The 14,841-nt window shown below is 44.6% G+C and overlaps 1 protein-coding gene across 3 annotated transcripts in view; it reads right to left on the bottom strand.

Moving 5' to 3' along the window:
- The window catches only part of MND1 (meiotic nuclear divisions 1), an 82,313-nt gene extending 73,402 nt beyond the window's left edge, over positions 1 to 8,911 (bottom strand). For all 3 annotated transcript variants that reach the window (XM_055550013.1, XM_055550012.1, XM_055550014.1), the window contains exons 1-2: positions 8,534 to 8,911; positions 3,366 to 3,431 (exon numbers count right to left, since the gene is read on the bottom strand). In XM_055550013.1, coding sequence (XP_055405988.1) covers positions 3,366 to 3,431; positions 8,534 to 8,896 — 429 coding nt within the window. In that variant the 5' untranslated portion in view covers positions 8,897 to 8,911. The remainder of the gene's footprint in view (positions 1 to 3,365; positions 3,432 to 8,533) is intronic.
- Positions 8,912 to 14,841: the final 5,930 nt, after the last annotated feature.

Consider the following 14,841-nt stretch of genomic DNA (forward strand, 5'->3'; position numbering starts at 1 on the left):
ACGTGCGCACCTGTGCTCAGTCGTGTCCAGCTCTTTCTGACCCTATGGACTGGAGCCTGCCATGGGATCTCCCAGGCAAGAATCCTGGAGTGGGCTGCCATTTCCTCCTCCAGGGATCTTCCTGACCCAGGGATTGAACCTGGGTCTCTGGCATTAGCAGGTGATTTCTTTACCACTGAGCCACCTGGGAAGACCCTGCTATCCACACTGAGTTGGAAATCTAAGGGCCACTGAAATGTTAAATGATAAAAACAGTATGTTTTTTTCTATTTTGTTCAATAATGTATTTAGAACTATGCCTGGAAATTAATAGATGCTTATTTGCTGAATGGATTAATTAATCCATGTTTCTGATTTTGATACATGACCATGGAAAGGGGACAATAAGATAAGTCTTTCAGAGACAGAAAAGCATCCGTGTCCTCCTTAAGGGAAGGCCTTTGCTGCCTTATTTATCTTTGTTACATTAGCATCACACGGAAGATGTACATGATATGCATTAGCAGAATTAAAATTAATTCAATGGTGTATTCTGTGGAAAACTAAGAAAATACAAAAAGTGGCTGACGTGCTCCTTCCTCCTTTCAAGTATCCAGTCTGCTAGTATCAGTTGCATTTAATCACTGAAGAAAAATAATACATAAGCTCTGAACTATCATCACGCTATATGGAGCTGCCCATAACTGGGTTAATAAAATGTAGGCATTAATTTATATAATGTATGCTTTAAAGCATTTAAATATGAATGTAGTCAAGAGACTTAAGGCTTAGGCTATGTCGACATTTCAAAGAATACTCCCTTTTTCATATGCGGATGATAGCTATACAACTCAAAGGTCTATAGTTAGTGCCACGATTTTGGAGAAAGCTGTGCTCCTGACTGAAACCTTCTGAAGTTTAGAAGGGTAATACGGGACACATATAGTGTATGGCAGAACACTTCCAGTGTATCACATATGAACATTTCTGCAGCAAAACATACAAATATTCAGATAAACAATAAGTGTGACCGTCTTATGTTAGTCAGGGTTAGGTTTGGCTAGCTTGTTAAAGCACTTTTTAGTTTTCAGGGCTTACTGGACTCTTGTTCTGTAGACAAGGGACTGTGGATTTATTTCATACTTGTTTATCCAGCCAGAAGCTTTGTAACAAGTTTATCTGTAGCATATTTTTCATCTGTCTCCCATACTCCAAGTCTTAAGTTAGTTTCTATAAAACACGATCTACAAGTTTATAGGTTAGACCTATGATGCTAAAATTACTGAACTATTTGTCCAGATTGTTACCAACAAAAGGGTAACAATCCATGGCAGTTATTTTTATGCTGTAGTTGTAGATTTACAAATCATGTTATAATTTTCTTTGCATCAATATCTGACAACTAAGGCACAAAATACTTTGACATCACTTGATGACAAAAACATCTAGAAAGCACGGTTATCAGTAATTAGATATTAAGGTCATAATAAATTGTGAAAAAAATATGAATTGTGTTCTAAAATGTAGGATTATATGGCAAAAGTTAACCCTTGAAACCATTCCCTCCACAAATCCTTGCCCAGGTCAGTAGTGCACCACAGCGTTTAACGATGCTGTAGCTAGACACCCAGGCTGGAATCTTAGCTCCATCATCTACTGGCTCTAGGGCAAATAAACTAAACTTCCTACACCTCTGGATTCTGTATCTATAAAATAGGGACAATATAATGCAACCCTAGTCAAGGCTATGGTTTTTCCTGTGGTCATGTACGGATGTGAGAGTTAGACTGTGAAGAAGACTGAGCACCGAAGAATTGATGCTTTTGAAGTGTGGTGTTGGAGAAGACTCTTGAGAGGCCCTTGAACTGCAAGGAGATCCAACCAGTCCATTATGAAGGAGATCAGCCCCGTGATTTCTTGGGAAGGAATGATGCTAAAGCTGAAACTCCAGTACTTTGGCCACCTCATGCGAAGAGTTGACTCATTGGAAAAGACTCTGATGCTGGGAGGGATTGGGGGCAAGAGGAGAAGGGGACGACAGAGGATGAGATGGCTGGATGGCATCACTGACTCGATGGATGTGAGTCTCAGTGAACTCCGGGAGTTGGTGATGGACAGGGAGGCCTGGCGTGCTGCGATTCATGGGGTCGCAAAGAGTCGGACACGACTGAGTGACTGATCTGATCTGATAATGCAGTCTGTTCCTTCCTGAGGTAATTGTGAGGATTAAATGAGCTCATATATGGAAAGTACTTAGAACAGTGTCTTCCTTGCATCCCGTTAGACTCTATTACACTGTTACCCTGTTTCAGGAACATCGAAACATTAGCATTACTTTTCTGCTTCCCTGAATTAGAATCGAAGCTCCATGAGGGCATGGCCTTTGTCCATCTACTTCATTGTTATGTCTACAGATTCTAGAAAACTTTCCAACTTTGTTCTAAGTCCTTAATACATATTTTGGGGCTGTTATTACTATTAATAAATCTCATATCCAGATATAAGTGAACAATATACAGCAGCATAATTAATGTGAAAAAAACAAGATGTGAGACCAAGCAGTAACACAAATTTCTTCTGTCCACAACTTCTCTGATCATCTGCTTAGCAAACAACACCCTTCCCATTTTAAAGGTGCTGTGAAGCCTTTCCTGAGCCATTGCATTGAGATTCATGCTCCTGCAGTGTTTGGCACAGGAGTCCATTTAAGCAATTGTCCCTCTATACTGTACGGGAGATCCTTGTATATGTATAAACAAATCACTCTGCTGTACCTGAAACTAACATAACTCTGTTAGTCAACTATGCTCCAATATAAACATAAAAAAAAATCATGGTGCCAGAGGGTAGGGCAGTCTGCATAGAAAAGTGAAAGTCGTTCAGTCGTGTCTGACTCTTTGCGAGTCCATGGACTGTAGAGTCCATGGAATTCTCCAGGCCAGAATACTGGAGTGGGTAGCCGTTCCTTTCTCCATGGGATCTTCTCAACCCAGGGATTGAACCCAGGTCTCCCGCCTTGCAGGCGGATTCTTTACCAGCTGAGCCACAAGGGAAGACCAAGAATACTGGAGTGGGTAGCCTATTCCTTCTCCAGGGGGTCTTCCCGACCCAGGAATCGAACCCGGGTCTCCTGCATTGCAGGCAGATTCTTTACCAACTGAGCTATCAGGGAAGCCCCTGAATAGAAGAGACTCTACAAACACTGGGATAGGGTTCTTTCAAGCTCCACAGCCCACAGGAACCACAAATGTTGGTTGAATTTTACTCATTCTTCAGGAAATTGGTCGGTATTGATTTCTAGTGAAAAGGTACAGTTAACACTGGATGACATATGCTTACAGAGAAAACTGCACAAAGTACTAAAAATCTTAAGGGAAACAACTTACCGTCTCATAAAATATTTCCATCATGCGGGTTCTCTTTTCCTCTGCACTTAGTCCTTTTTTCTTCGACTAAAGCACAAAAGTTAGGCATAAAAGTTAAAAAGTAAACTGCTTTAAAAACAAAAACCAAAAACCAATGCTTTTTAAGACAACTTGGTTCGAAACATTATTAGAAATAATGCGCGACCTCGTCTGAGACAAGAGGGTTAATAAATCTCATAGCCAGGCCTCGTGGTGGGTGCTGCCGCTATAATAACAACTCCTGTGGCCCAGACAGTCTGGCATTTTGTAGAAATTCATTATGTATCAAGTGATCAATAAATCACTGTATCTACCTTCCAAAGAGTTCATTTCTCAAAGAAAATAAACAGCCATAAAATGCTTCTCATTGATGAACAGGTACATGCATAAATTGCTACCCAAGACAGAATGAATTAATTCTACCCAGGAAAGAGAGAAGGGTTAGCTCGGGAGGCAAGAGATGAGCGGGATTTTGGCAAGTTGAGAAACAGTGAGGAGGGTATCCTGCACAGACCACACACAGGCACAGGGTTATGAAAGTTCACGGAATGCTCCAGAGAGACAAACACTTAGGGACGCTTATCAAACGAATGAGGGTGTACAGGGAGTGGCAGATGAGATGAGAGAGGTTGTCTGGGGCCAGATTACGGCAGGCTGACTGTCCAGGCAACTGAGGAGCGACAGGGCAATTTCTAAAACAGGGAGTCAGAGTAACGTAGCATTGTGGAGGGCAGGCTGGAGGAAGGAGAACATAATGCAAGTGGAAAATAAAAGCCTACTTCAGGTGATTATTATCCTACCCTTTAGCCAATCTGAAGTTAAGAAAGGAATTTGGAATTGTCGTTGTGAATGCATTCCAGAATATACGGCCTAGAAACGCACACACTCATTTTCACAGCAAATTATCCAGTGTTCCTTGATGATTGTATAGGTAAAATAAGCAGCCTCAAAGTTAATATTTCTCTTTTTCCTCTGTCCATTCTCAAATACTGCAGTTTCCCAGGTTCTTTCTCTATTGATCCCCTCATATTCTTTCTTTGATCTTACCTGTTTTCATGCTAAGACCTCAAACCTTTACATCCCTGGGCTAGATGGGGGCCTGAACTCCAATCACATTTAACTACCTGCCTGCTGAACAGCCTCAAACTTGGGAGGTCTAAACTGACCTCTTCCTCTCCCATACCTCCTTCCAAACCTGCTCTTCTGGATCCTGAGTTCAGTTCAACGCCACTTGTTACCCAAGCCAGAGGCCTGGCCGTCACCCTAGATTCCTTCATCTCCATTTCACATCCAACCAGTTACCAAGTCCTGCCAATCTCCGTGCTAAGCTGTTTCTCAAATCTATCCTGTCTGCTCCACCCCTCATGCCTCCACCTAAGCTCAGGCCTACTTTAGATCTGCAGTCTGCTCACCACACTCTGTCCCTCCAAGGCCACATTCCATGCTGTCAAAAGGCAAATCTAACCATGCCTCTCCCTTGCTTAAAACTTTTCAGTGGCTCCCAAGTATCCAGGAGAATCCAGTCACCCTCGAATGACAGACAAGGCTGTCTACCATCTGTCCCCAACCTACCTCTCACAGGTCCACTCCCCACCTCAAGTTTACCATAACATGAAGAGCTAAGCAAGTTAAGCTGTAATACAAAAATCACTTGTAGTTCTCCACCTGCAGCACGCTCTTTCCCATTTCTGTGCCTTTTTTGGTCCCATGCCACAAGGCGCAGCTTGTGTGACCTGGGATTGAACCTGGGCCCTCTGCAGTGAAAGTACACAGTCCCACCCACTGGACCACCAGGGAATTCCCTCCGTGCCTTTTACAAAATGCTGTTCTACCTAAAACACTTTCCTCTCATGCAAATCAAAACCACAGTGAGATGCTCACCACACCTGTCAGAACGGCCATTATCAAAAAGACCGCGAATAACAAATGCTGGTGAGGATGTGGGGAAAAGGGAACCCTCGTATACTTCGGTGGGAATGTATACCGGTGCAAAAACTGTGGAAAACAGTACAGAGCTTTCTCAAAAAACTAAAAATATAATCCAGCAATTCCACTCCTGTGTGTATATATCCCAAAGAAGCACAAATTCAAAAAGATACACACACCCCAATGTTCATCGTAGCATTATTTACATTTGCCAAGATATGGAAGTAACCTGTGTCCATCAAGGGTGAATGGATAAAGATGTGGTGTATACACACACACACACACACACACAGATTCTTATGACTCGATCATAAAAAAGCAGCAACATGGAGCTACTTGGAAGGCTAAGTGAAATGTCAGAGAAAGACAAACAATGTATGATAACACTTAAATGTGGAATCTAGAAAATACAACAAACTAGTCAAGGAAACAAAAAAGCAGCAAACTCCCAGATAAAGAGAACAAACTAGCAGCTGCCACTGGGGAGGAGGAGGGAAGGGCACACAGGGGTAGGGGGAAACGGGTTATTATGGGATTATATGTGCCCCAGGATTGAGAAAATGGTTTTTCTCAGCCTAGAATCTGGAGGTTAAGTTAGGGGCACTGCAGGGCTCCTAGGGCTTCAGTCTGTGGCTGCATCACTGGAAAAAGATCTAATGCTTTAGAAAAGGCTCCTAACACGTTGGTGTTATAAACTGTTCCTTGAGAGAGCCTAGGCTCCACAAGAATTTGCCATGCAGAGGCAGGCAATGGGGAGAACCTAACGCAGAGGCAGGCAATGGGGAGAACCTAACGTCCTGAGGGCAGTTTGAGGAAAGCGCTTATCACTCAGCTCAGCAGCTTATGAAAGTGACTCAGGAAACATGGAGGAGCTCCCCAGGTGGCACTAGTGGAAAAGATGCTGCCTGCCAACGCAGGAAACACAGGACACGCAGCTTTGTTCCCTGGGTCGGGAAATCCCGGGAGGAGGACATGGCAACCCACTCCAGTATTCTTGCCTGGAGAATCCCACGGACAGAGGAGCCTGGCGGGCTACGACACATGGGGTCACAAAGAGTCAGACACAACTGAAGCGACTTAGCACGCACACACATTATCATCCGTTAACACTGGTTTCAGGCTAATTTATTCATCACTCTCCTCAACCACTACAAAGAATGTTTATTACTAACCATGGTAGGAGAGTATCATGGCCAGAGTTAAAATAACTAATGTAAAAGGATGCCACATTACTTCATATTTAGAAATTTCTCCAAAAAAATCAACAAGGGCTCACGTAAAATTTAAGATGAAGGGAAATCTCCTGAAAGTGTAAGTTAGAGATTCACCCAACACTTGACTTTAGGAAAATGAAAGGAATCTTCTCTTATTATAAGTTAAAAAAATCCTAAAGTCAGGAATTCCCTGGAGGGCCAGTGATTTGGGACCCAGCGCTTCCACTGCAGGAGGCAGTTTCGATCCCTTGTCAGGGAATTAAGATCCTACATGCTGTGCAGTCCAAAAAAAAAAAAAAAAGAAATCCTAAAGTCAGCCCTGTTGCCCTGTTGATCACTAGTAAAATTTTGAAAAATTAAAAGTAGATGCTAGCTGCTGCCCTCATAAGTGGCAGACCACACCACGTATCTCTAATTTCAAAAACATGCTTGGACTTAAAACAATTGTCTACCTAGCAAGTATAACCACACTGAAGCAACCAGCAATTAATTAACAATCAGGAAAGAGAAGAAAGGTTATCTTTGTATAACACTAAACATTTCTTAATGATACATGAAAAGTGGGAAATATGTCTCTTACAAAAAATTTTGTTTCATGTTTCTCCATTACCAGAGGTAAACATCAGAAAAGAGCTAAAGGCAAATTAAACCATTTACTATTAGAAGGTGATGCAGGTGTAGAGTCAGTCGGTAAAAAGACAAAAACAAAAGAAGTTAATGCAGTAGTCAGTTGTATCTGGCTAGTAACTATAAACAGAAATATACGAGGGTGCACTGGTACCAGACTTAAGTGGGTGCTTGTTTGGCTTCCTACATCATTGTATGCCCAGGTGGCTGGGCTGTTAGTCTAACCACAAAGAAGCCGTTATCAGTTATGATTACATCTGGACAATTACCTTCAAATAAACACTGAACAACCTAGATCCCCATCCACCACTAGCTTGGCAAAATAACGGCCACTTAACTTAAATACGAAAGTAAAATCTTTGATCCATTTCATTAGACGTTGATTCTCTGCCAACAGAAAGGGGGGGGGGGGGGCAGCGAGAGTAGAAACTCTGAAGGTTTATGAAAATGATTTGATGAGCACAAAGACATTAAACTCGCAAAAACAAAGAGATGGTTTGGAACCTAACCAAGACAGAACTCACTGGGCCACAGACCACGTCTGACCAAGTCAGTGCAGTTTCATGAGCGTGCTCAGCTGTGTCAGACTGTCACCCCATGTACTGCGGCCCGCCAGGCTCCTCTGTCCATGTAATTCTCCAGGCAAGAACACTGGAGTGGGTTGCCCTTCTCTTCTCTGGGGCTGGGGTGTGTCTTTCCCACTCAGGGGTCCAACCCGGGTCTCCTGCATTGTAGGCAGATTCTTCCCAGTCTGAGCCACCGGGGAAGCCCGGGTGCTTCCCTAATACAGCAACTTTAGAAGTGAGTCCTGCCCTTCAGTAAAAAAGGCGCATTTTCACAGAAATCCTCTAACTGGCATTAAAAGTGGGGATTCTTTAGATCACTTTAGAAATTGTGAGAAATTCTGATATGTGCTCTACAGGCTACAATGCACAAAACCAATCATCGTCAGGGATCAAGCGAAGCCCTTGGGCCCTCAATGCCGCTTCCCCCAAGATTCTCAAGCGGGGGCGGCGCCTTCTGGAGGCCGGAGGCGGGGAGCCCGGACACGGCTTCTGAAGCGACTCTTGGCCTTGCTGACAGACTGCTGAGCCTGTGAGACACTCGGGGCACGTTCTCGAACGCTCCGCGTTTAATCTAACCCGCCCGGGAGGGCGTGGGGGGCATAAAGCGGGGGTCCCGGAGCTGCATGCCTGCATGGACTGGGGCAGCGGCAGCCGGAAAGCGCGGGGCGGACGTGGCGTTTGACCCGGCTGGGGAGCCGGCCCCTGCAGCCGCCCCAGGAGCCCAGAGCCAGCCAGGCCGGGGTCCCACACGGCCGGAGGATTAAGCGGCCGGACCGCGGGGAGGAAGGGGACCGGGAAACGCGCCTCCAACTCTTACCATGGCGCGGGCAGCTCGTCTTCCGGCGGCGGGACCGGCACGCGGCGAGGGGCGGGGCCGGCTCGGGCGGGTTTGATTTTGGCGCCTACACTGCCCCGCGGGCGGAGCAGCGAGGAGGAGGGGAAGAAAGACTAGCCCTCGCTCCTGCGGCGCGCAGCGACCCCTGGCGGCGGCGTCGAGCGGCCGGTCGGGGTGGGCGGGGCCTATCCTGGGGGCGGGGCCTGCTTGGTCCCGCCCGTCCGCGCTCCAGAGGCCGGCCGACAGGCTCTCACAGCTGCTTCCGTCTTTTCCGTCCTCCGTGCTGCTTGTAATCCCCCCTTTTTTTTTTTCGAGGAAGTCTTGAGCCCTCGCCTTTGACGTCATTCTTCACTCAGCGGAAACCGCCCCAAGTTTGCCTTAAGAAACTGATGCCTTTTGGCCGCTGGGCAGGAAATACTGCCTCCGTCCATCCGGATTTGCCTGGTCTGGGGCGTATTTTCTTTCCTCTTTTAATTTTATGCTCCAGCTTTTACCGCTATGCACTGCTTTTGCAGATTTTAAAAATCCCCTTGTTTATATGTTTGCCTTTCTTTTAGGTTTTTTTTTTAATACAAGAGAATGAATTTCAAATCAAAAGTCAAAAATATGCTACCTCATTATTTGACAAGGTGCTAGAAAATTAACAGATTTTTCAGTTATTCTGAAAATTGTATTATCTTGAACCATTTTAAAGTATAATGATTTCACTAGAAATTTGCATTATAATAGGGACGAACCTTTGAATCTTATTATAAATTGATAACTAAAGGGATGTTGCCTATAAGCTCAACTGGGTATAATGACTCATCTCTGGGAACCTTGCTTCCCAGGTAATGAGCATTAAACTAAAATACCAATGTTAAACTCACTGGAAACCTCCTAACCAGATCCACCTGTGAATGACTGCAAGAAGGAAGAAATTAACACACCCCTGGTGACTCTGCTTGAAGTGCAGGAGACTCAGGCTGGGTCCCTGGGTCAGGCATATCCCCTAGCTGCTGCTGCTGCTAAGTCGCTTCAGTCGTGTCCCACTCTGTGCGACCCCAGAGACGGCAGCCCACCAGGCTCCCCCGTCCCTGGGATTCTCCAGGCAAGAACACTGGAGTGGGTTGCCATTTCCTTCTCCAGTGCATGAAAGTGAAAAGTAAAAGTGAAGTCGCTCAGTCGTGTCCGACTCTAGTGACCCCATGGACTGCAGCCTAGCAGGCTCCTCCGTCCATGGGATTTTCTAGGCAAAAGTACTGGAGTGGGGTGCCATTGCCTTCTCCAATATCCCCTAGAGAAGGGAATGAATGGCAACCCATCCAGGATTCTTGCCTGGAGAAGTCCATGGACAGAGGAGCCTGTGAACTCCAGTTCGTGGGATCACAAAGAGTCAGACATGACTGAGAGACTTCCACACTTTCCAGAGGCTGATGGAAACCACGAAGTGTTTGACTTTACTCCCTCTCCTTTTAGTAAAAAGTGAAGTCGCTTAGTCGTGTCCAACTCTTTGCGACCCTGTGGACTGTAGCCCACCAGGCTCCGTCCATGGGATTCTCCAGGCAAGAATACTGGAGTGGGTTGCCATTTACTTCTCCAGGGTATCTTCTCGACCCAGGGATCGAACCCAGGTCTCCCACATTGCGGGCAGACGCTTTAACCTCTGAGCCACCCGGGAAACCCTTTAGTAGAAAAGGAACCTGAATTCTAACTCAGGCACGATTGGTCCTTGGGGCACAAGCCCACCATCTTCTCGGTTTGCTGGCTTTTTGAATAAAGTCATTTTATTGAATAAAGCCAATTTCTCGCCCCAACACATTGTCTCTTGATTACTGGCACGTTGTGCAGTGAGCAGTATGAGCTTAGACTCAGTAACAGCATCTCCTGTTGCTTCTGACAGAAGCAGGATAAGGATATATTGAATTACTTCGAGTTCCATTGATTTGGTTTTTCCTAGAGTTCAGTATAATTCTGTTGATGGTATGTAAGATGATTTTAAAATAATAAAAGGCTATCCATTTAATGTTTTAATATTAGTACTAGAAAATGTATAATTAATGCACCATACCCTAGATTTTTCAAGGGGCTTCCTAGGTGGTACAGTGATAAAGAATCCACCCACCAATGCAGGAGACACAAGAGATGCAGTTTTGATCCCTGGGTGGAGAAGATCCCCTGGAGGAGGAAATGGCAACCCGCTCCAGTATTCTTGCCTGGAAAATCCCATGGACAGAGGAGCCTGGTGGGCTACAGTCCATGGGGTCACAAAGAGTTGGCTACGACTGAGCACACATGCATGCACAATGACCCTAGATTTCTCATGCATTGCTCAAGATACAGCGGAAATAAGTATGTCAGTAAAAAATTAAAGTGATATTTAAGACAAATATTAAACAACTATACTGGTGTTTATATGAAGTTGTCAGAATAAAGGTGGCATTTGTGGGAAGATTTAACCACATTAAAAAGCAGAGACATTTCTTTGCCAACAAAGGCCCATGTTATCAAAGCTATGGTTTTTCCAGTAGTCATGTATGGATCTGAGAGTTGGACTATGAAGAAAGCTGAGCGCTGAAGAATTGATGCTTTTGAACTGTGGTGTGGGAGAAGACTCTTGAGAGTCCCTTGGACTGCACGGAGATCCAACCAATCCATTCTAAAGGAGATCAGTCCTGGTGGTGTTCATTGGAAGGACTGATGTTGAAGCTGAAACTCCAGTACTTTGGCCACCTAATGCGAAGAGCTGACTCATTTGAAAAGACCCTAATGCTGGGAAAGATTGAAGGTGAGAGAAGGGGACAGAGGATGAGATGGTTGGATGGCATCACTGACTCAATGGACATGAGTTTGAGTAAACTCTGGGAGTTGGTGATGGACACGGAGGCCTGGCATGCTGCAGTTCATGGGGTCCCAGAGAGTCTGACACGACTGAGTGGCTGAACTGAACTGAACTTACCTTATCTGCTCTCAGACTGCCATACCTTCTGCTCCATCAAGAACAGCCTTTCTTGGGAAATCCTCTTTGGTCCAGTAAGATTAGGATTTAGCGCTTTCACTGCCATGGTCTGGGTTCAATCCCTGGTCAGGGATGTAAGATCCCACAAGCCATTCCCATTGTTCCATCCTTTAAATGCTCAGGTAGGCCTCCGAGTCTTTTTCTCTCTGCTTCCTCACATTTCCCCACAAGATAGGATCTCTGTACAGTTTTATCACAGCACCCCGATTCACTTTGTAATTATTTACTTGGACAGCTTCCCTCTAATATCAAACTCCTTTCTGTGGCAAAAACTGAGCCAACCATTTGGTATCACCAAGGCTTAATAAAGTGCCTGACACATGATGGACATTCAATAAATGTATATTAAATAAATTACCAGGCTTCCAAGAACATCACCTAGTCATTGGCTTAGGGATAACTAGATATGGCTTTCAGGTGAAAAAACAAAGGATATTTTATTTGGAAAAATCTATATATTTGCATCGAGTAGTGCTTTCCCATTTACTATTTTCACCAATAGAGTTCCGAAACTATCTGATAGACCATTCAGATGTCTTAAGATGCTCCAAGTTTTGCAATATTATGGGGCAGGCTGCTGCTAAGTCACTTCAGTCGTGTCCAACTCTGTGCGACCCCAGAGATGGCAGCCCACCAGGCTCCGCCGTCCCTGGCGTTCTCCAGGCAAGAACACTGGAGTGGGTTGCCATTTCCTTCTCCAGTGCATGAAAGTGAAAAGAGAAAGTGAAGTCGCTCAGTCGTGTCTGACTCCTAGCAACCCCATGGACTGCAGCCCATCAGGCTCCTCCATCCACGGGATTCTCCAGGCAGAGGTAGTATATAAGTTGAGTATGAAAGCAAATACATATTTGTAGCATCATGAATTTGGATCAAGTATCCACCACCTAGCATTTGTTATAGTACTCAAATGGCATTGGTTTATTAAACAGATTGGTGTTTTACAAAACCCTTAAGTATACATTAATTTCATTTTTAAAAATTTGAATATCTGCTGCCTGCAGAGTATGTGAGGATGAACCAGACACTTTTGAGGATGAACCACTCCTTTCAGTGTGGCCTTTATGTTCCAGTCAGTGCTGCCCTTCCATCTGGGTGACTGCCACTTGCCCTAGACCTTACTCTGTAGAGGGGCATGTTAGCCCCACTCCAGCCACATCATTCCCCATAGCCAAGGTGTGCAGGCCCAAAGGGACATGCCCATCTGTTACCCACAACTTTTCTTCTAGACCAGGAATCTGATGGTGGTTTAGTCACTAAGTCATGTCCGACTCTTGTGACCCCACGGATTGTAGCCTACCAGGCCCCTCTGTCGGTGGAATTTCCCAGGCAAGAATACTGGAGTGGGTTGGTATTTCCTTCTCCAGAGGATCTTCCCAACTCAAGTATCAAACCCAGGTCTCCTGCATTGCAGGCAGATTCTTTACCGACTGAGCTACCAGGGAATCCCTACAGGAATCTGGGGAACTCAGTATTCCTTGCCCGTCTAGGTTTGAGTTCCTGGAAGAACAAAGCCTGTGGCAGAGATGTGCTGAAACAGGCACACCTCTTTATTATGCTTTGCTTTCTTGCACGTAGCAGACACTGTGTTTTGTACACATTGAACGTTTGTGTCAACTCTGTCGAGCAAGTCTATTAGCACCATTTTCCCAACGGCATTTGGTCATTTTGTGTCCCTATTGCACATTTGGGTAATTCTTCCAATATTTCAAACTTTTTAATCATTATTATATGTTATGGTGACCTGTAATCATTGATGCTACTATTGTTAATTGTTTTAGGACGCTATGAACCATGCCCATTTAAGACAGAGGACTTAACTGATGTGTGTTGTGTGTGTTCTGATTGCTCCACCGACCAACCGGCCATTTCCCCATCTTTCTGTCTCCCCTTAGGGCTTCCTATTCCCTCAGACAAAACAATAGTGAAGCTAGGCCAGTTGCTAACCTTAAAATGGCTTCTAAGGGTTCAAATGAAAGGAAGAGTCACGTGTCTCTCACTTTAAATCAAAAGCTAGAAATGATTAAGCTTAGTGAGGAAGGCATGTCGGAAGCAGAGACAGGCTGAAACTAAGTTCTCCTTCACCAAACAGCCAAGTTGTGGGTACAAAGAAAAACTTTTTGACGAAAATGAAAAGTGCTGCTCCAGTGAACATGTGAACGATGAGGAAGTGGAACAGCCTTCTTGCTGATGTGGAGAAAGTCTGAGGGATCCGGAGAGACAACCAAAGCAGCCACATTCCCTAAAGCCAAAGCCTAGTCTATGGCAAGATTGTAAACCTCCTCAATTCCCTGAAGGCTGAGAGAGGTGAGGAAGCTGCAGAAGAAAAGTTTGAAGCTGGCCGAGGTTGGTTCATGAGGCCTGGCTTCAAAGGACAGGCTGACACTCTTATTAGGGCCTAATGTAGCTGGTGACTTTAAGTCAAAGCCAGTGCTCAGCCACCATTCTGAAAATTCTAGGGCCCTGAAGAATCATGCTCGATCTGCTCTGCCTCTGCTCTATAAATGGAAGAACAAAGCCTGGATAACAGCACATCTGTTTGCAACATGGTTTAACTGAATATTTTAAACCCACTGTTGAGACCTACTGCTCAGAAAAAATATTATTTCAAGATATTGCAGCTCATTGACAATGTACCTGGTCACCCAAGAACTCTGATAGAGATGTACAATGAGATTAATGTTTTAATGCCTGCTAACACAACATCCATTCTGCAGTCCATGGATCAAAGAGTAGTTTCTATAATACTTTCAAGCATTATTAAGAAATACATTTTGTAAGGCCATAGTTGCCATAGGCAGTGATTTCTGTGGTGTATCTGGGCAAAGTCAATTGAAAACCTTCTGGAAAGGATTCACCATTCTAGATGCCACTAAGAGCATGTGTGGTTTATGGGAAGAGGTCAAAATATCAACAATAAGAGGAGTTTGAGAAAAGTTGATTCCAACTCTCTTGTATGACTTTGAGGGGTTTAAACCTTCAGTGGAGGAAGGAACTGCAAATGTACTGGAAACAGCAAGAAAGCTAGAATTCAAAGTGGAGCCTGAAGATGTGACGGAATTGCTGCAATCTCATGATAAAATTTGAATGAATGAGGAGTTGCTTCTTATGGATAAGTAAAAAAAGTAGTTTCTTGAGATGGAATCTACTCCTGGTGAAGATGCTGTGAAGACTGCTGAAATGACAACAAAGGATTTAGAACATTACATAAACTTAGTTGATCAAGCAGTGGCAGAGTTTGAGAGGACTGGCTCCAATTTTGAAAGGAGTTTTCTGTGAGTAAAATGCTATCAAA

This window comes from Bubalus kerabau, chromosome 16, assembly GCF_029407905.1.
Source record: "Bubalus kerabau isolate K-KA32 ecotype Philippines breed swamp buffalo chromosome 16, PCC_UOA_SB_1v2, whole genome shotgun sequence".
Lineage (NCBI taxonomy): Eukaryota > Metazoa > Chordata > Mammalia > Artiodactyla > Bovidae > Bubalus > Bubalus kerabau.